Source organism: Cucurbita pepo, chromosome 20, assembly GCF_057944985.1.
Source record: "Cucurbita pepo subsp. pepo isolate OVF chromosome 20, ASM5794498v1, whole genome shotgun sequence".
NCBI lineage: Eukaryota > Viridiplantae > Streptophyta > Magnoliopsida > Cucurbitales > Cucurbitaceae > Cucurbita > Cucurbita pepo.
In genome coordinates, this window is record NC_141817.1 from 4,005,992 (window position 1) to 4,028,143 (window position 22,152).

Below are 22,152 nucleotides of genomic sequence, written 5' to 3' on the forward strand. Positions count from 1 at the left end.
CCCTTTTTGTTTCAGATACAATAAAATATAAGTATGAACTAAATATAAAAATAAATAAATAAATATAATACTACTTTTTGGCTTACTAACACGGGTAAGCATAAACACGGCAAACAATTACAAATTCAAAAATCTTTAAAGCTTAAGTTTTTGTTTTATGGGTTTGGTACCCACTTTTGAAACTCATATTGGTTCTCATGCTTCACTAACTTCACTGATCTTTAGCTTACTATCTCTTGATGAAACATGTTTCGCTTATTGCCACGAAATCGTAGCAAAAGATTTCACCAAATGACATAAGCCAAGTTAGGAAAGTTTGGCTTTCAAATTCTTTTAATAAAAAAATATATCCAAATCTTCACTCATTTGATTAGCTTGATCCAGACCTTCTTTGCTCTCGGCTTCCTCATGAGAATTTCTCTGAATATTGAAGTTAAGCTAAGGTGTAAAATGACCCTGTTGTAAAGCTCTATACAACCTCAATTTTGAGGAACAAATTCAACTTAATAAGTCTGTAAGGGCGTGCTTCTTGACACATTTGTTATGTAAGGATTGGTTCTGAATGACTCTAAAAAGGACGGGCAATTTTTTTTGTGAAATAAAATAAAATAAAACAAAGAGAATTTAAAATATAGTAGACATTATAATTATATTATATCACAATAAAGTTCATATATTATTGGGAGAACTTGACATACAACTTGTTCTCTCCTAGGGTTTGTTGAGGATTATTGGGAGTGAGTCCACATTGGCTACTTTAGGAATGATCATGGGTTTATAGGTGAGGAATACTGTCTCCATTGGTATGAGGTCTTTTGGGGAAGCCCAAAGCAAAGCCATGAGAGCTTATGCTCAAAGTAGACAATATCATACCATTGTGGAGATCCGTGATTCCTAACATGGTATCAGAGCCATGCCCTAAACTTAGCCATGTTAATAGAATCCTCAAATATCGAACAAAGAATTGTGAGCCTCGAAGGTGTAGTCAAAAGTGACTAAAGTGTCAAACAAAGGGTGTACTTTGTTCGATGGCTCTAGAGAAAGGAGTCGAGCCTCGATTAAGGGGAGGCTTATAGGGTACTTTGTTCGAGGGGAGGATTGTTGGGGATTATTGAGAGTGAATCCCGTTGGCTAATTTAGGGAATGATCATTGGGTTTATAAGTGAGGAATACTATCTCCATTGGGATGAGATCTTTTGGGGAAGCCCAAAGCAAAGCCATGAGAGCTTATGCTCAAAGTGAACAATATCATACCATTGTGGAGATCTAATAGGGTTGTTAGGACTTTTCGGAGGTGTTCTTGGTCCATTTTCGAGTACACTAGGATGTCGTCTATGAACACAATAACGAACGTGTCTAGACAGTCCTTGAACAGTCGGTTCATTAATTCCATAAACACAGTTGGAGCATTGGTGAGGCCAAACGACATCACCACAAACTCGTAGTGACCATATCTTGTTCTAAACACCGTTTTTGGTACATCCCCTCCTTTAATCTTGATTTGATGGTACCCTGACCGAAGGTCTATCTTGGAGAATATCGTCGCCTCCCTAGGTTGGTCAAATAGGTCTTCTATGTGAGGGAGGAGGTACTTGTTCTTTATTGTCCTCTTATTTAGTTCTTCATAATCGATGCACAGGCACATCGATCCATCCTTCTTTTTGACAAACAACACCGGCGCACTCCAAAGAGATACGCAAGGTCGGATGAAGCCTTTGTCAAGTAGGTCTTGTAACTGTGTCTTGAGTTCTTTCAACTGAATTTGAAAATGTTTTATTTTAAATTTCTAAATATGTTATTAAAGACATGCATGCACTTGGTCTTTGATGTTGAAAAGAAAAATTAGGGCTGTTACGTAATAAATGTAAGTGGTTAATTTTTTGGGTAAGTAAATATTGTTCCTGTGCATAAATGAGGTAATAAATGTACTCAAATTGTGTTTTGGGTAAAAAAAAAATATTGTTTTTACCATAGTGTTTCGAGTAAAAAACTATTGTACTCCAAATAAATGGGGTAATAAATATAAGCAAGCGGGTTGTATTAAATGATAATGAAAATAGAAAAATGTTGGACCTCATGCATTATTGTGTGTTCATGCATCGGGGGATATCTCTATTCCTTCAGGATAGTACGGACGCATACGCTACGAGACATGGGAACGATCATTATGTTTACCAGAGAATGCTCGCCCGACCAGAAAGGGGGCTAGGAGGTGTGCGAATCAACTGGTGGGTCCATACTCGCACTTGTAGACCGTGTAGGAAATTAAGTACACATCTAAGTTGTCGGTTAAAAAAGCCGCCGTAGGAAAATAGATTGATATGATGGGTTCCACTCATGAATTGTATGGTGGTCGCTTACTGAGTATTTTTTAAAATACTCAAGCCACATGCTACTTCTATTTCAGATAAAAGCAAGGCATCCCTATGGTGGTCGCTTACTGAATTGTATCATGGTCTCGAGATGCGATGTCGTCGTCGACCATGACACATGCATTTAGTAGCTATGTAACGACCCAAAAAAAAAACTAAATAATTAAATAATTAAAATAATAATTTTCCCTAAACTACTCCCCGCTAACCCCCTCTCCCAACTATCTCTCCTCAACCAGTAAAAAAAACCAAATCAGAATACTTGATGCATCTGAGGTTCCTACAATGAAAAAAAAAATACTGGATGCATCTGAGGTTCCTACAATGAAAAAAAAAATACTGTATGCATCTAACGTTCCTACAATAAAAAAAATACCAACAACCAGATTTGCAAGGAGAGCTGGAGATTTAATTATTGGAGAGAGATCTTCCTTTGGAGAGAGATCTTGCTTTGTTAGTAGGTAAGTCATATTTCAGATCTCTTTTTCATTTATCTGAATCAGATTTCCTTTTCCTTTATCTAATTAATCTGAATAAGATCTCTTGTTCCTGCCCATTTATTTAGATTTTTGGTATTTTAGATCTCTTTTTCATTTATCCCAATCAGATTTTCTTTTCCTTTATCTAATTAATCTGAATAAGATCTCTTGTTCCTGCCCATTTATTTAGATTTTTGGTTAGGATGGCAGGTCATAGAAAAATAACTGGAACATATTTTCTTTACCTTTGTCTAATTATTCAGAATTAGATCCCTGGTTCTCTTGCCCAGATATTTAGATTTTTGGTTATGATGTTAGGTCATAGAAAATAACTGGAACAGATTAGGCAAATATTTGTCAACATAACAGATAGAAAAATAAATACAAAACACAGAGTAAAAGAGAAGAATGGGAACAAAAAAATTAACAGGTAAATAAGAAAGAAAAGAGGAAAGAAGAAAGGAAAGATTTGAAATAAAAATTTATCTGTGAATTTTAGATTTTAACAAAATTAAAGAAAGAAAAAAAAATACATATAAAATAAATAAAAGATTTGGAAAGAAGAATTAATTAGAATACAAAAAAATATGAGATGACTGTATAGAGGCAAAGTACTCTTAACAAAATCAAAAGAAAAGAGAAAATATATATATATATAGATAGATAGAAGGCCGAAGTAAAAGAGAAAATAAAGAGAGCAGGAAAGAAGTAAAAAGAAAAAATACAGAGAAGGCATACAGAGTAAAAAACAATACAGGGAAGAAGAAAATACAGAGAAGGCCAGAATATAAAATCAAAAGAAAAAAACACAGAGGAAGAGAAAAATAAAAGGGAAGAGTTGGGAGTAAGAATGAATTCGAATTGACCAACAATATGAAATAAAAGGGAAGAGTTGGGAGTAAGAATGAATTCGAATTGACCAACAATATGATTAAGTAAGTATCGATTAAAAATTGGTCAAGAACATGTCTTGAACAAAAATGGAGAGAAAAAGCAGAGTAAAGAAAGAATATCAAAAGACAAGAGAGAAGTCAATCGAAATAAAAAATAGAAAATGAAATCTTAATATAAATAGAATATATATATAATATGTGTATATCTATTTAGAGGTATATTATAACGTTCCAAGACTTTATCTATGCAAAGTCTTTAATGCTCGCATGAAGTTTAGCACATGAAACATTGTAAGAGTTAGAGAATTTAACATGAAATTGATGCCATGGATTCTTATAGGTTGGCTTGGATACAAAGGGAAAAATCAAACTTTCATTAAAGATAAATTGTTGACAACCGTATAAGCTAATCAGGTAAGTGGCCTTACTATAGGATAGGCTAAATAATTGTATGAGTTATGATGATGTGTGGATTATGATGCTTGATGATATGTGCGGTATATACATATTTTGTTGAGTGACGCTTGATATGTTTGACACACGTTGTGGCATTATGATGAGCATGATGATTGCATGATTTTTACCTTAATATGATGATGTTTTCCATATTGAGCATGCTAGATGATGATGAGTGCCATATTGTATCATGTCGTTAGATCGACGTAGGACACAACCCTAAGAGCATGAAAATGATATTAATATAAATATCCACGAGTATGCGTTACCTAGAGTAACAAAGAGATGAGACTAGAGGGTTGTGTCAGAAGAGACATTACGACGGATTTAGAGGGACCTCATGCATTTTGTATGTTCATAAGCATAGGGCTACTTCCCCTAGAGATGATGAGTGCGGACGTGCACCTTATGATGAGCGCGAATGCGCACAGGTGCGAAAGCACACAGATGAGGGTGTTCATGAGGCGCATGACACTATGGGGTTCCGCTGACCTCCGGACGTCACTACAGATTAGCTTGACCAGAGGGTCCAGGGGGTGTGCGAGCGCCCTGGGGACTCACACTCGCACGTGTGAGTCGTGTGTAGGGAAGTACTACACATCCAATTTGTCCGAGACTGGAGGCCACCCCTAAGATGATTAGAGATAGGTCCCTAAATCATGATTGCATGTGTTTGCATTTGCATGGCCCCCTGTAGTGGGGCCACTTACTGAGTATTCTTTGAAATACTCAGGCCGTGTGCCATTTCATTTTTCAGGTAAAGGCAAGGCGCACTTGTACGGAGGACGGCGGCATCGCGAGCAGAGACTGTGGCACGTGCATAGGGTAGACTCATATTTAAATTTCTAGTCTCAAGTTAGAATAGGTTGTTTTGCATTTTATTTGTTTTAAATTATTTTGTACTTGTTTTTGTTTTCTCTAAATTTCATATTTAAACACGTAAGACCATGACTGTGTTTTCCAGAGAAGGAGTTGTTTTAAACGTTTTTTGAAGTTTACGTTATCAATTATGTTCATGTAAGAGTTATATTTCCGCATTATAGATGAGCATGAGACGTTAGTAGCGACTCTGAGTATTGGAAATTTAGGGTCGTTACAAGCTATATTTATTTTCTTAGACTTATGTGAGAATAGATTGTTTACCGTGAATGTTTGCTAAATCCACCACACCTAAATGGTGGTGAAAGTTCTCTTATTCATAATCATTTACAGAAGGCATAAATATGGTAAATTACGAAAATAACAATAAAAGGGAAGAATAATAAATGAATACAATATATTTATCTTTAATAAATGGTCAACTATCCTTAACACCTCCTCCCCCCCGCGCAAGCTGAGTGTCGGATTTGAACGAACGTGAAGTTTGGATCTGAAAATTCAAAAAGAGATCAAGAAATACTTTTTGTGAAGATGTCAACAACTTGGAGATGAGAAGGTACATATTGTGTGCGAAGTTTGCCAGCGATAACAAGTTCTCGAAGGAAATGATAATCAAGTTCAACATGTTTGGGCCGCTTGTGAGAAATGGGATTAGAGCTAAAAAAAAATAGCACTTTTGTTGTCACATAAGAGTAAGAGCTGCTCTGAAATAGAACTTGGAGGTCATGCAAAAGATGCATAACCCAAAGAAGTTCAGCAGCAGTTGTGGCAAGAGCATGATACTCAGATTCACAGCTAGAGCGTGAGATAGTAGGTTGTTTTTTGGCACTCCAAAAAATTGTTACCAAGATAAATAGAATAGTCGGATGTAGAACGACGAGTATCGGGACAACCAGCCCAGTCAGCATCCAAATAAGCGACTAGCGTACTAGGAATAGTGGATGGATGAAAGGTAAGACCAAAGTGGAGTGTTCCTTTGACATAGCGAAGAATACGTTTGACAGCAAGAAAGTGATCTGCAGTAGGGGCATGCAAGAATTGACTCACAGAATTGTCAACATAGGCAATATCTGGACGCGTAATAGTCAAGTACTCAAAATGAAGCTTGCGAGTAAAACTGTCAATAAGAGATGAGTTGTTGCCGGTAACCATAATGTCATCAACATAAAGAAGCAAATAGATAAGGTTAGATTGCTGATGAAAGAGAAAAAGGGACGTGTCAACGCGACTGCAAGAAAAACCAAGTGTGAGAAGAAATGAGCTAAAACGCTGAAACCAGGCGCGAGGAGCTTGCTTTAAGCCATAGAGGGCTTTCTTTAATAGACAAACATGAGTGGGAATCGAGGATCATTATACCTAGGAGGTTGTTCCATATGAACACGTTCAATAAGAGTTCCATTGAGAAAAGCATTCTTGACATCAAGTTGTCGAAGAGGCCATTTATTTGTGACTGCAATAGAAAGCACAACACGAACAGTGGTAGTTTTGACAACCGGACTGAAAGTGTCAGTGTAGTCAAGACTAGGAACCTGAGTATAACCTTTGGCAACAAGACGAGCCTTGAAACACTCGACAAATCCATAAGGCAAATATTTAATACGAAACACTCATTTAGAGCCCACGATGTTGGTGTTGGCAGGGCGAGGAACCAAAGTCCTAGTATCATTTTGTTGTAACGCTCGAATTTGTTCATCCATGGCAGCAACCCAAGCAGGATTCTTAGCCGCAGATTTGAATCCTTTTGGCTCACTGGATGCAAGCAGAGCAAAAAGAAGTCCATATGAACCCAAAATACCAAGATTTGCTAGATGACGAGTCTTGAATATACCAGCTTTGGTTCATGTGATCATAGGATGAGTGCCCAAAGAAGAGGAATCAACAGTAGGTTCAATAGAGGTCGAATTAGAAGTCGAGGGTGGCAAAGTGGAACCTGCAAGAGAAGTATCAACCTACACAGACTCATCCACAAGGTCAGAATAAATATCACACGGGGATGAACTGGATCGAGGAGTGTGCGATGATGAAGTGGTAGGGGGAATGAATCAATATGATAAAGATGTGGTTCCAAGAAATTTGAAATAGGAAGAGAGGAAAGAGATTGGGCCTGGGAGCTAGGGATAGCAGGAAAGTGAGTTTCATCAAATTGAGCATGGCAGGTGATATATAGCTTAGTGGTGGCGGGATCAAGACAGCAGAATCCTTTATGAGTACAACTATAACCTAAAAAAAATACAAGGAATGCTGCATGGAGAAAGATTGTTAGGCATATAATCACGCAAATAAGGATAACCATGACAACCAAATGGATGAAGTATGGAAGTCAGATTTTGCAGACAACCTTGAACTAAGAATCTTCTACTTCTCCCCGATTTGTTCAAAAAAAAAGGAATGAGAATGGGGGAAATGTGGGTCTATGTCGATGACATGATCGACAAGGTACCTTCCTCAGGTGTCAAATGTGATGTTGTACCTGGTCGTTTAAATCAAAACAACTCCTTCCATCCCCTTCTTAGTAAACTGATAAAGCAGCGAAGATTGTAAAGAGGACGAATTAGCTTTCACAAATGTAACGCTGTCTCAGGTCTCTATAGTATAGCACTTCTTGGCAGATTCACTATCAAGTCAGACAAAGAAAGAACCTTCTTCAAGGCAAACAAGCCATTAGGGTGGTAGTAATTGAGGAGCCCTGTTCAATATTTGCAATGCGATTGGTAATGGGAGGTTTAGGGTTTTGTTGCTGTTAAACCGCCCGAGCAAGGGCCTAATCAAGGTACGTAAAGGGAGTTGTAGAACTGAACTCCGGCCGGAACCTATGGATTCTTTCTCCTTCTCCTCCTATTTCTTTCTGAATGAGACTGTAACGAGCTTTTATTCTTATAAATTGATGCCTCTATCTATGTTTTGAGTCATTGGCGAGGTAATTTAATTGGAAGGAAAGAGACTGAACTCCTACACCTATCCCACTAATAGCCTTACATTCCAGGAAAGAGGGTAAAGATCAAGCTCATTCACTTCTAGAGCACACACAACAGCAGGAACAACAGGAACAACAGGAATAACTTAGTCAGAATCAATCCCCTTTTTAGGAAAGGAATGGCACTAGACTCAGACAACAGTGGAATATCCTGACTATATCCTAATCTACACCTATTCTTTGCCGGGATTGATTGGGCTTCCTGATCCTTGTCGGCCATTGAACTTTTTCACTAACAGCTGCGGAAGAGTGAACGTTGTGGAGCCTAGAGCCTGGGAAGGAAGCGGATTCCTTCTTTCTCTTTCTCTTCTCCTCAACGCGCTTTACTAAGAGTTGAGAAAGGAGAGGGGAGAAGCTGTGAGACTGTAAAGGAGAAGAGGGGCTGGTAACGAAGTCTCGAAAGAAAAGGAAAAGATGGAAGTCGTCTTGTACTACATCTGTAAGCCTTCCATGTATTGCATTCGTTCAGTCTCTCTCTTCTCATCGGAATTACATCTACTCTAAAATGCCTGGGTGGCTGTTCTCCTTTGTCACCGCTACTAAGGACTGGGGCGAGCGGAATTCTGCCTAACCTATCCTATCCTAATAGCCTTTACTGTTCGAAAGCCTAAAGATGAAACTGAACGAACTCCGGCTGCTGCTGCTGCTCAATCACTACTCTACTCCTTTATCTTATCCGGTGTTTTTCGAGAAAAGGTCCGATCTATCGGAATAGAATTAGAATGAACGTTTATCTTCATTCGCTGGATGTTCGAATGAGGTTGTCTCATGGGGAAGAGTTTGCAGTTAAATCCGAAAAGAACAGAAAAGAGACCCACCCACCCCGTAAATAAAGGACAGGCCAGGACAAGAGCAAAGACCAAGACAGAGTGAAAGAGCTCATTTAACTAAAACACACGGCGAGAAACTTTCTTATAAAGTAGGCATACAAAGGAAGGAGCTGAGAAAATGAATTCCATTTTTTAGTATACTTTGTTTGGGTTAGGCGAAGTTCAGAGGTAGAGCGAGATACCTCCATGCCGAGAAAGTAATACAGTGGATGAAAGAGAGAGACAAATTGGTTGTCAAGCTCCTTGATGAAATCGAATCAAAGAGAAGAATCATTCGGGTTTACTAGGCTCAGGATTGAATTAACTAACTCGACAAAGAAAGAATCCATAAGTTCAAGACTCGCTTTCGAGCTAACCTTACATGGAGCTACCTGCCAACAAGCAACAAGAGTGATCATTCAAGGAAAACTAAGCATTCGGAAGGAGTTGACAAGGGAATCAGAGAATAAATATGTAAGACCCATAAGTGAAGGAGAGAAGTTGTGAGACTCTAAAGCATATGAAGAGCATTGAATTTACGAGACTGTGAAAGAGAGAGTGAGATAAAGAAGATTAGAGTAACCCCCAAGGAATTATTGAGATTAGGGTCACATTTGAGAGAATATTTTAGAAAACGTAAGCGAGGAAATATGTTGAAAACAATTTGAAAGAAATCAATGTTATAAGCTAAAAGCGAATAAGCAACAACCAGAACTTGACAACATATAACTCGGGCAAGAAGAATTGATAACTAGTCACATCCCGTATAGTACATTTTGGGACATTTTAGCCCTAACAAATGTAGACATGAATTTGGTGACCGATCATACACTCTTGGATTGACGCAACAAGAATACTGAAGGCATATCTAACATGAAAGCAAGTAAAAAGGGTTTGAAATGAGCATACGACCATGAACATGCAACCACAAGCAATATGTCTTGGACAAGCATGATCGAGACATCATTTTTCACTCAATTGGTTGACGTATCTATCAACCGACTCTTCACGAACTAAACGATGTAGGATGGGGCTGACTTCAGGTCTCTCGACACGCTTCCAGTTGATCTCAACATCGAGAAGTCTCTTCCAATCTGAAAGAAATTGTTTAAAACCACTTTTCGGTTCATTGACTCTTTGTGTCTTCTTTGTTGAAGCCTCTCCTACTTTCTTCACTGGGAAATTCTTCTTCGTTGCATGAGATCATACCACCTCCTTGTGATTGGTGTTTTCTTGGTCAGGATTGTAAATTTTCAAGTTACTGACACGGACAATAGGGCTAGTCCGCGTCCTTGAGAGTAATTAGATCCTATATGATGCCTTCCTGACCTTGTTGATTACTTCGACTTGTCCATAGTATTTTTGCACCAGTTCGTGGTTTTTGTTACTTTGAAATCAAGACTCTTCCATAAATTTGTTGCCTTGGGGTCTTTCCTCGTGGTCTCTTCCATAAATTTGTTGCCTTGGGGTCTTTCCTTGTGGTCACTAACACTAGTAGTTGAGGGTCTAGTAAACCCACTCTCAACGAGTCATTTAGTTGTTTGTTTAGCTAACTTAAGTTGAGCTATATGACAAACATTTGTGGTAGGCGATCTCGCCCTCGACATAGAATCAATCTCATGATTTATCTCCTTTGTCTGAACCTCTGGCTTTGTGTCACGATATTCCTATAGTGGTCACGAGGTTTCTGTTGGAGTGATCTCACTTGAAATCCCCTCTTCAACCATGGCAATGTCAACGAGCATGGGTTCATTGTCGATAAGATCCCTTCTCAACTGTAACACCGATATTATCTTCACCCCTTTTGGTTGACGGGCGATAGTCTGAATGATTGTTGGGTTGAACCTCGTACTACTAAACATTTTGCTATGGGCGTGAGAATGACTTTGTGTTCAAGCAGAAAATTCATCCCTAACACGATGTCAAAATCGTTCATGTAGAGCTGATCCGTCCAAGTCCCTATCTTGATCAGAGTTCTCTTTGTAATCCCTAAGATAGGTAGAGCTGCTGAATTGATAGCTTTCATTTGTTTTGTATCTCGATGTCAAGCATTTCGCTTCAGTCTCTATCATGAAGTTGTGGATACTCCAAAGTCAACAATAGTGTTCATGGTCGCTCTATGGTTGACCTAAGGCTCGATACACAAGACTACACTCCACTAGCTCTTCTATCTCACTCACTCTCTTATGGAAGGTAGATAATTACTTTAGGGCCCCATGCAAGGGTTTTTCATGCTTTCGACTAGCGGTGTTTCAACTTTTGTCGTCTTGTACTCATCTTCTGAATTCATTCTAAATTTTACTTTGAAGGTATAAAGTGCTGACTTTTGTGCTCACTCGGTTGCTCAGTGGGTCCCTTTACATATGAAGAAAGACGAGGGGTCTTGGTTTTGACTCTAACTATTTTAGCTATGAAGTCTCTGCCATGAAATTCTACTTCTTTGTTGGGAGGACTTGTATTCCCTCCTCTACCTTCCAGTTTGTCACTTCCCCCACCTTTGGGGAGTTGGGTCGATAATTTTTATTTTTCCCACTTGTATAAACCTGGGTTTGAGCCTTATTTCTTGGGGTTGATCGATGCTAAAATCATATGTCGTTCAGCTATAGCATAGGCCATGAAAAGGTCTTAAACTCTTTGTGTGTAAAGTTTGGTTTTCGTCTATGGCTTTAGCCCCTCAACAAAATTAAAAACCTCGTCTTTTTCATACATATCACAAATATCTAACAAAAGTCGAGAAAAAACTGTTTAACATAGTCTCAAGTGCATGAGTTCCCTAAACTTCCTTCTTGTTATTATCTCGACATTCTTTATGAAGAAGTGAGAGCGAAATTTTTGTTTTAAACTCTTCCAAGTGTCGATAGTACATCGACTATCTTTGTTTTTAGCTTTTCCAATTGTCCGCATTACATCAACCAAATTCTTCGACTATCTTTATTTTAAGAATATTAATAAAACTTTTAAATGGTGAAAATTTTAAATATATTTTAAAAATAAATTATTGTAAAATTTAAACTTTTTATTTTTATTTTAAAAAAAAGTTGAATATTTTTTTTAATTTAGTGTTATTTTTTTACCTAAAAATTCAAAAAATTTAAAAGCACCGAGAATGTAAATGACGCATTCCCAAAAGTAAATAGAAATAAAAAAAATAAAAATAAATAAATAATAAAGAAAACGCCGAAAGGGAGAAGAGGGAGTCCTTACCGGTTACCGGGGACTGTGGGCCCTTTTCTTTTTCTTTTTCTTTTTTTTTCTTTTTAAATTTTATTTATTTATTCATTCACTTTAATCGAAGCACTCCCTTTTTCTTGGCCCCATCCCTTCCGACATGTCGCCATCATTTCTGTTTCCCCTTTTCTTTTTTTTCCTTTTTTTTCTCCCAATTATAAAAAAACATTATTTTTTTGAAAATTAATCCATCCAGACTCTCTTTATAAAACAGCATTTTTTTTTTTTTTTTTTTTTTTTATTTCTGTAGTTTCCTTTTAGTTTTTCTATTTTTTTAATTACTTAAATTAATCTTATCTATTTGTCATTTAGTTGAGCTTCTAATTTTAATTATTTAAATTTAATCCATCAACATTTATGTGCATATATAATCAAAATTTATATAAAAAAAATAGAATTAAAGATTAATTTTTGAAAAGTTGGTCAAATTTAGGATGGATCGTACCCTGGACGGTGGTTGGAGTCAACGGCTCAGGTTTCCTCTGTTGGGTGATGAAAGTTTCACATAGGCTAATTTAGGAAATGATATGGGTTTATAAATAAAGAATACCCTCTCCATTGGGATGATGCCTTGTAAGAGAGCACAAAAACAAAGCCATGAGAGCTTATACTGACAATATCTTACCATTGTGGAGAGTCGTGTTCGTCTAACATGGTATCAGAGTCATGCCCTAAACTTAGTCGTGTCCATAGATTGGTAAATTCTCAAATGTCGAACAAATGACTCCAAAAGAAAAGGAGTCGAGCCTCCTCGAAGGTAGTCATAAATGACTAAGACTCCAAAGGAGTCGATCCTCGATTAAGGGGAGACGTACTTTGTTCGAAGGGAGGTGTTAGATGATGAAGGTCCCACATCGGTTAATTTAGGGAATGATCATGGGTTTATATTCTCAATTGTGGACAATACGTTCGAGGAGAGGTATTGGATGATGAAAGTCCCACATTGGTTAATTTAAGGAATGATCATGAGTTTATATTCTCAATTGTGGACAATATTCCTCATCTCGAATCCCTGGGGAAGAGGATCAAGTTAGCCCTTGTGAATAGCTTGATACACTATCTCCCTTCAACTCAGCTTTGAATTGATTGAACTCACGAACTAATTGGAAAAAAATAATCTAACCCAACTCGACAATTATGATTTAGGTGGAAGGATCCAAATTCTCGAGTTGTTTGAATATTCTACTACCTAATCGTAGGTTGAAATTAAGTGTTCATGTGAACTAATTTATAAATACAAAAAATTTGTACATGAAAACTCATAAGATTGTATATACAACTAAGAACAAGAACCAGAATCAAAGGAACAAGAACAAGAACCTAATTCCAACCTCCCCAGATTTTTTCCCCTATGTAACTCACAATCCACCTCACCGACCCTTTCTCCGCCTCATTCTCGCCGCCATCCGCCGCCTCCATCTCCGTCACCCTCGACTCTTCTACCTTCGGGGCGACTTCGTACCCCTTCCCATCACCCGGACTGGAAACCGACCCGGATCCGGACCCGGTGTTCCTCTTCTTCCTCTCTTTCTTACTGTTCTTGCCGGCTTTGCTCTCAGCCAATGTTTCTTCATAAGCGTCGATGATTTCGTGTATGATTTGCCGATTTGGAGAGGAATCCCATCTCACCCAGTAGCTGGTGTAGCACCGGAAACAGTCGCAGGAGAAAACTGGCGGGTGATCGGAACCGCTCCTTGCGGCGGCGGGTTTCTGGTGGGCCCCCTTGCCGCGGTGGCCGGAGAAGTTTTTGACGGTGGTGAAGTCGTTGGAGAAGGAGGAGATGAGGTAGGCTAAGATCTCTCGATCCTCCGGTGAAAGCGCCGCCGCGAGGGTGAGGATGGCAGTGGGGAGAAAGGAGAGATGGTCGGAGATGATCGGCGGCGATGGGTGGACCGTTCCTCTTCTCCGGTAGAGCTTCTTCATCGGAGACAAAAAAAAATAATAATAATAAAGGGATTTCAGGTGGACGGTGCAGATTCTGTTTTGCTCAGAAAAGAGTGAGGGAGCGAAAGGGGTAAATTGAATAAAGTTGAACAGATTTTATTGGGAGTGTCGGCGCGTGAAATCGCGTGTGGAAAAGATGCGAGTGTGTATTCGAAACGAAGCTACTGCAACTGCAATGGCAATGGCATTGCATGGCGATGGGAAATATTCATGTGGAACGCGGGAATTAGTGTATGCATAGTACAGCCCTAATTGTGTTAATCGTACGGTGGAGATTCTTGATTCGAAGGTGGTGGGCCCACGCCGATCACTTTATTCATATTTTTATATTTATTCTCTCTGAGGTACTACGAGTCAATAATGGTTTAAAAAAATTGGAAGGGTCATTATTTGTACGTTTTTTAGATCCGGTTCGCACCAGACCAGGACCGGACCGGACTTGTTTCCGGTCTGCAGCTTAGGGATTATTTTTCTTTTCTTTTATTAAATTTTATAGAAGAATAAACTACACTAATAAAAGGAAGACAACTAACATACAAATTGGTAACCGAGAAAATTTTCATAATCCAATCCTCTATTTTGGAGTCTTACAAAAAAAAAATTTATATTTATTCAATATAATGTTAGATATAATGTATTAAAAGTTCATAAACAAACACAAATTAAATCTTAGATATAATGTATTAAAAGTTCATAAACAAACACAAATTAATCTATAATCATCCAAAAAAAAAATTCATCAACAAGAACAGCAAGTGTTCGGGTTATTTTATCTCTCTCTCTAGCATGTTTTTGTGTAGATCAAGGTGTTTCGAGTGTGGCCCACAACCAAATTGACCTCGAGTTAGATCACACAAAGCTTGAAGAGTCGAAATTTGTACTTTTGAACATATTAATTAGCACATGTAATAATTGTGCATATTTCATAAGAATTAGTAATAATTGTTCATTTAAGCTCTTTTGGCTAGGTGATAAAGATCGATAAGAACTTGTTATTAACTTTTGTGTGGATCCATGTGGTTGCTTTGGTTAATAAAACTCTTCTGCGTGGATCCATGGTGCAACCTGATTCCATTTCGTTCACCCGCATTTGACCGGTTCAACACCCAAGACTCGAACCGCCCATCTGAACTAACTCGTTCTAAAAACTCTTCTGCGTGGATCCATGGTGCAACCTGATTCCATTTCGTTCACCCGCATTTGACCGGTTCAACACCCAAGACTCGAACCGCCCATCTGAACTAACTCGTTCTAGAAGCACCTATCTGCGTGTGCCACATGTCATGCTTAAAATTTTTTTATGAAAATTAGGTAGGCTAGATTTGAACACAAGATGTCAAAGTTGGCGAACCAATCTATGATCACCACGTGTTACACTGAGGGTGCATCTATTCCTCCTCAGTGCGTGAGCTATGTGTCACAACCATACTATGCAGAGAGTAGGTTGTGACCCTTACGCCATGACAAGCAAAGTGGTGTCCCTCAAGAGACGCCCATCCGACCATATGCAGGCCAACATAGACGAGTGCTATGATGCGATCGAGGAGGACGATGCATCATCCAACACACCACCACGCAAAGTGGGCATTGAAGACATGTTGAGACATATGCAAGACAGAGACATCAGAAGAGACATGAATGGCAAAGATAGGCTTGTTGAAGGGCCGGGTAGGGCCCCGGGCCTTAACCTCAAAAGTCGGAGTTTCAGAAGGAATTTGGGCATGCGGTTCAGAAGTTAAGTCCGTCCATATGAAATATGAATGCTCGCCAAGTTTGGTGTCAATCGGACATCGGACGGACAATGCACGACACCGTATGACACCTCACCAAAATCATGTCTACACCTAGTAGAATGAAAATGGCTCAAAATGTACTATAGGGGGTACCATGGTGTTAGCTCTGCACCACCCCTAGGCCCTGTGGCCTAAGTGAGCTACCTTGTGGCACATACGTGCGTTACAGTGTGGGCGAGCGTGCCGAGACAAGTGTCTCGAGCGACTTCCTTTAAAATGGGTTTTTGAAGGACAGTACCGGACGGCACGGGTGTGCCGGTATTGCGCCCTAGCCCGCGTGTTGGAGGTTGCTACATACACCCGCTATTCGGTACGGTATCCGTAAATGACTCGGCATGGGCACAGGAGGGCCTATGCCTCAATAGAACCCGGATGGATGGATGTTCGGGAAGTCCCGATGAGATGAACGACACGCGGGCCCATTCTCGATGGCATGACCGAATGAGTTATGATGGCCGACGACATCCCGAGACTCAGGATGGCGTCAAGACATATGGACCCTGTCAATGGGGATCGAGATGGCAAGATGAGATGCGACGTTGTATTGAGAGACCTTGGCCCGAGCAGAGGCAAGGTCGAGCCGAATGAGTTGGCCTAGTGTAGAGGCAAGTCGGATGTGTCGCACATGATTGAACATGCACGCGCAGGCGGCGTGTGTGGTTAAACAAGCTTGGATTCCGCACAAGCGATGTTCGATTGGTGAAGACAAACCTCGCCTAAGGTCCGACGAAGCCACAAAGTTGGGGCGAAAAATATATATGGGGCTTAATTCCCCTCAAGGCTAGTCGTGAGCGTGTCAAGATCACGACGCCGCACGGTAAAAAATGTAGGACCGTGACAGTTGGTATCAGAACCACACTTTGTGTTTCTAGTCGGACAAGACAGTCAAGAGAAACGAACCCAAGAGTTGATCGAAGACCTTGCAAGTGTGTCAAGAGTGCCTAAGTGGGCAGGACAGTTGCAGGTCAGAATTATAATTAGTTGGGGGTTGAAGCCAAGACTACTTGAAATTCATTAGTGTCGTGTGTCGACACCTCAATATGGGGAGATCTACCCATCAAGCAAAAATAAGCTCACTTGACAAGAGCTTGTAGTTCCGAAGTAGACAAGACAGATGAAACAGAAAGTGCGCCATAACGGTGTCTTCCAAAGAACCATTCACATTAGAGGAATAGTGTCAGTGGTTGCAAGCAGAGAAGCCGAGAGTCGAGAAAAGACAAGCGTCGGCCAAATGCAAAAAATGTATACAATGTAAGTCCTTACGGGGGGACGACCTTGCTGCAAAGAGGCAGCCGAGTTCGAGCGGGGGAGAGCAACATCAATAAGTCTCTCACCCCATAAAGGTGCTCGAACATACGAGCACGCGTGTATTCCTTGAGCCACCACATTGTGCCTAAGGTGGGTGACTCCACAAAAGATGTCAAGACCAATATCCGCTCGAGAAGTGAGCATCAAGCTAGAAGTTCAAGTATAACAATAGCCACACGAAGGTGGCAAAGTACAAAGAGTTGGCCGAAAGACAGCGCCAACAACTGAAGAGACTGTAAAAAAGTTTTGACTTTGCTCAATAGAAGAAGTGGTTGTGATGAAAGAGAGTTGCGGTTGGGCTTGCGAGCCCCACCTCGAGGGGTGTACTAGTTTGTGTAATTCCGAGGACACATACATTGAGGCCAAGGTGGCCACAACAGGGCAAAGTGCCCCTTTTAAGTCCATAACCGTCTGGTGAGTGTCTGCAGAGAGAGTCAGCCTCACCCACAGCTATGGCAAATATTGAATAGCCACGTCTACGTTGCGAGTCTCGGTGGCCGAGTCCAAGATGGGCGAAGAACAGAAATAGGTTCGAAGGGGGATAGTTGTAGATAGTGGTACCAAGCCAAAGTTGAGGCAAGTTCACCCAACAACTGACCAAGTCAAGAGTCAGAACGTGGTGCAACATGACAAAAGAGAAGTCAGAAGCATCCACTCGAACTTGTCCCCAAGTTGGCAGAAAACGTCAGCAAGAAGTTCACAGTTTTACACTTTTCAGAAACCAACCAATTCCATTGAGTCGAGTCGTCAACAGTCAGAGAGTTCGGATCGTCATCGGGACGATGCCAAGATTAAGTGAGGGAGAATTTCACAATCAGCGGGGCGAATGCGCCTCGAGAAAGTCATGGAGGACGATGACTAAATTAAGTGGGGGAGAATGTCACAATCTGCAATATCATTGTGACCCGAGTAAGTCATCGAGGACGATGACTAAGTTAAGTGGGGGAGAATGTCACAACCATACTATGAAGAGAGTAGGTTGTGACCCTCACGCCATGACAAGAAAAGTGGCGTCCCTCAAGAGACGCCGATCCGGCCATATGTGGGCCAACATAGAAGAGTGTCATGATGCGATCGAGGAGGACGATGCATCATCCAACACACCACCACGCAAAGTGGGCATTGAAGACATGTTGAGACATAAGCAAGACAAAGACATCAGAATAGACATGAAGGGCAAAGATAGGCTTGTTGAAGGGCTGGATAAGGCCCCGGGCCTTAACCTCAAAAGTCGGGGTTTCGGAAGGGATTTGGGCATGTGGTTCGGGAGTTAAGTTCGTCCATATGAAATATGAATGCTCACCAAGTTTGGTGTCAATTGGACGTCGGACGGACAATGCACGACACCGTATGCCACCTCACCAAAATCATGTCTACACCTGGTAGAATGAAAATGGCTCAAAATGTACTATAGGGGGTACCATGGTGTTAGCACCACCCCTAGGCCTTGTGGCCTAAGTGAGCTACCCTATGGCACATACGTGCATTACAGTGTGGGCGAGCGTGCCGAGACAAGTGTCTCGAGCGACTTCCTTTAAAATGGTTTTTGAAGGACAGTACCGGACGGCACGGGTGTGCAGGTATTGCGCCCTAGCCCGCGTGTTGGAGGTTGCTACATACACCCGCTATTCGGTACGGTATCCGTAAATGACTCGGCATGGGCACAGGAGGGCCTATGCCTCAATAGAACCCGGATGGATGGATGTTCGGGAAGTCCCGATGAGATGAACGACACGCGGGCCCATTCTCGATGGCATGACCGAATGAGTTATGATGGCCGACGACATCCCGAGACTCAGGATGGCGTCAAGACATATGGACCCTGTCAATGGGGATGGAGATGGCAAGATGAGATGCGACGTTGTATTGAGAGACCTTGGCTCGAGTAGAAGCAAGGTCGAGCCGAATGAGTTGGCCTAGTGTAGAGGCAAGTCGGATGTGTCGCAGATGATTGAACATGCACGCGCAGGCGGCGTGTGTGGTTGAACAAGCTTGGATTCTGCTTAAGCGATGTTCGATTGGCAAAGACAAACCTCGCCTAAGGTCCGACGAAGCCACAAAGCCGCGGCAAAAAATATATATGGGGCTTAATTCTCCTCAAGGCTAGTCGTGAGCGTGTCAAGATCACGACGCCGCATGGTAAAAAATGTAGGACCGTGACACTATGTACGCGTGTGAGCGTTCAGGCACGTGAGTGTGAGTTTCTCGACACGTTCGATTGTTTTTCATCCTAATTTTGATACTAACCTAATTATGACTTAATTTAGGGCCTACTAGAGAAATTTCAGAAATTTTGGAGCTCTTAATGCACGGAAAAGCTAGCTCGAAAAAGTACCTTTCATCCAAGTAAGCAACCACACGGACTTTAGGCAAGTAATACTTGTAGGAATCGCTATAGCATATGAGCACTCCTTACCTTAGGTGTTTTAAAATTGCATGTTAAAGACTTCAAAATGGTGTTTTTGATGAGTATATATTGTATGTAGTAAAAAATTACCATTATGGCTCTAGGTTGAGATAAGAGATTATGCACGACTAGAATAAGAGTTGGACAACATGGATGAGTATGCTATGTATGATGTAAAAAATTACCAAAATGCCCCTATTATGAGATTTGTAATGAATGTTGTTCTATAGTCTTTGTGCTGTGTTAGAAAAGAGGATGACATAATGTGATATGTTCTTCGGGAGATTGATGGATGTTATCTCCCATTGAGCTTGATTGCTTGTTTGTTTGCACGAATGATTCAGTTTATATTTTAGTGCTTTAGGTGATCAATAAGATATCTTCTTAGTAAGTTTGCATGCATGATTAGATTATGTAAACGGTGTTCTAGGTGATCGATAGGATAATCTCCCTAGCAAAACATGTACAGGAAAATCAAGCTAATTTTAGGGTGCTACAGCTAGAGCAATTTACATGTTGTCTTAGGTCAATACGTTCTACTAAACCTTACACCTCATGATCGTGAGCGATCAAAGGTTTAGGCCTGAATGCACCAAAAGATGAGTTTAGCCTAAGGAGCTAACCCTCAATTAGAACAAGAGATGAAACCGCCTAGATGCCCTTAAGAACTTGGTAAACTTCCACGACATCTAGGTATGACAAAGGTAACTCTCCAAGCTAATAGCAGTCGGTACATTGTCTTAGGAACTTCCACCTCCCTTTCCACTCCGATACAATAGCGTTGAGATAGGTGTGAGGCAGGTTAGGGATGTGTGACTCGTTGTTTGTTAGATTATCCTACACGGTAGATTCGTTCTATATAGGAGAGCATGTTCATGCGAGTAGTTAGTGGTTACTCTGCACGGTGGATCCATCTTGTGGGAGAGCATTGATCATGTGGGTAGTCAATGGAGTTGGCGTGGACTAGAGGGTCCCGCCTCCAATTTTATGTGATTACATGGCTTGTGGGATAAGTTCGCTAGCTAAACTCCCATGGATAACAAGCAAGTTAGCACTCACCATGTTGTCCCTACCTGATACAAAGTTTTGTGAGGTAGAGCCTCAACTCCCAATACCGATTACTATTGCATGAACTAAGTAAGCTACCAAAGTCAAAGAAACGAAAACTAGTTCACCCTAGAGATTAGATTTGTGACTCGACCAATTTGCGATGCCAAAAAAAGGTGAACTACCTCCTTTGAATCCAGAGTGGGTCCATGAGTAGCTTAAGTAGCCTCGAAACTTCGAGGCACTTCAAATGCTTAGATAGCAATAGAGGGTAGACCAGAACTAACGAAACAAGTATCACAAAACTTTTTCCCCATCGTAAAATCAAGTGTTTAAAAGCACCTCTTAACCGTAGCATTGCAACCACGCCCTTGAGCCAATCATAAACCAAAAAAACACGAGCATTTCCTCCACAAGAATGAGCAAACTAGCATCCATCTCAATATCCTCCACCCGACTTGGGTTTAGCATTGATTAGTTTAATATTTAATGTATCAAATATAATAAATATACATTTCTTTTTGTACGTTAATAATATCAAATATTTGAAATATTAATTTGAATACTTCAAATCGTATATATTTTTCTTTTTGTATTCAGTATATCTATGGTATTAATTTGAACACTTCAAATTAAAATATATTTTGTTCTTTTTATTTAATAAATTTAATATATTAAATATTAATTTGAACACTTCACATTTTTAATTAAATTAATCATTTTAATGTTACTGTAGGCTAGTAAGGGATATTATGGACCTACAGATTATAAGTTACAATGATACAAAATTAATTAAGTAAACTCTTCCTTTCATCAATTTTTATTCAGTAAATATAGATCACTCCGCTCTAAACTTAGAATTGCACTCTTATACACTATAGGACAAGTTGTGTTGATTGATATAATCATTATAAGTAAATCGATCATTCACGAGTTATTCGTAATTACAGTTTGGTCAGAAGTCTATTTTAGATCTATCATTATATCTTATATCTTATGTACCACTGATTGTCTAATAAACAATTTGTTTATGATCTAGCTATAAACGAAAATCGTTTCAGACTAGTGAGAGAGTGGGCCCCATCATTTATGTGAAGTTATGTTTTCAACTCCCTATTGAATCGGTTACAATAACCATTCTCACTCATGAAAATTAAATGACAAACCCTTACACGCTGGAGTTATAATTCACTCAAAATGAAAATCGAGTTAACAGTGCTACCAAGACAAAACATGAGCGGGGGTCTCACCTGGATAAGATTGTTACCAAGACAAAACATGTGTTAACAGGGTCATGTTAACAGTATTACCAAGACAAAACACCAATTTCATTCATATACTATAGACTCTTTAAATTATCATTTAAACATGAGCCGGCATTGAAATAATTTTAAATAAAATAATTAAAGTTATTATTAAAAAATTAAAAAAACAATTACCAAATTTACTGTGTTTTTTTTTCCAATAATAAAAAATAAATCCAATAATAAAAAAATTGATGAATGGAGGGGCTTGATCGGAATGGGACATCCAACGGCGGCGTTGAATTCACATAAATACTGG

The 22,152-nt window shown here is 39.9% G+C and overlaps 1 protein-coding gene across 1 annotated transcript; it reads right to left on the bottom strand.

Moving 5' to 3' along the window:
- Nucleotides 1–13,290: 13,290 nt before the first annotated feature.
- On the bottom strand, nt 13,291–14,353 carry LOC111783314 (uncharacterized). Its single transcript, XM_023664236.2, has one exon. The coding sequence runs from the start codon at nt 14,011–14,013 to the stop codon at nt 13,411–13,413; it is 603 nt and encodes a 200-aa protein (XP_023520004.2). The 5' UTR covers nt 14,014–14,353; the 3' UTR covers nt 13,291–13,410.
- Nucleotides 14,354–22,152: the final 7,799 nt, after the last annotated feature.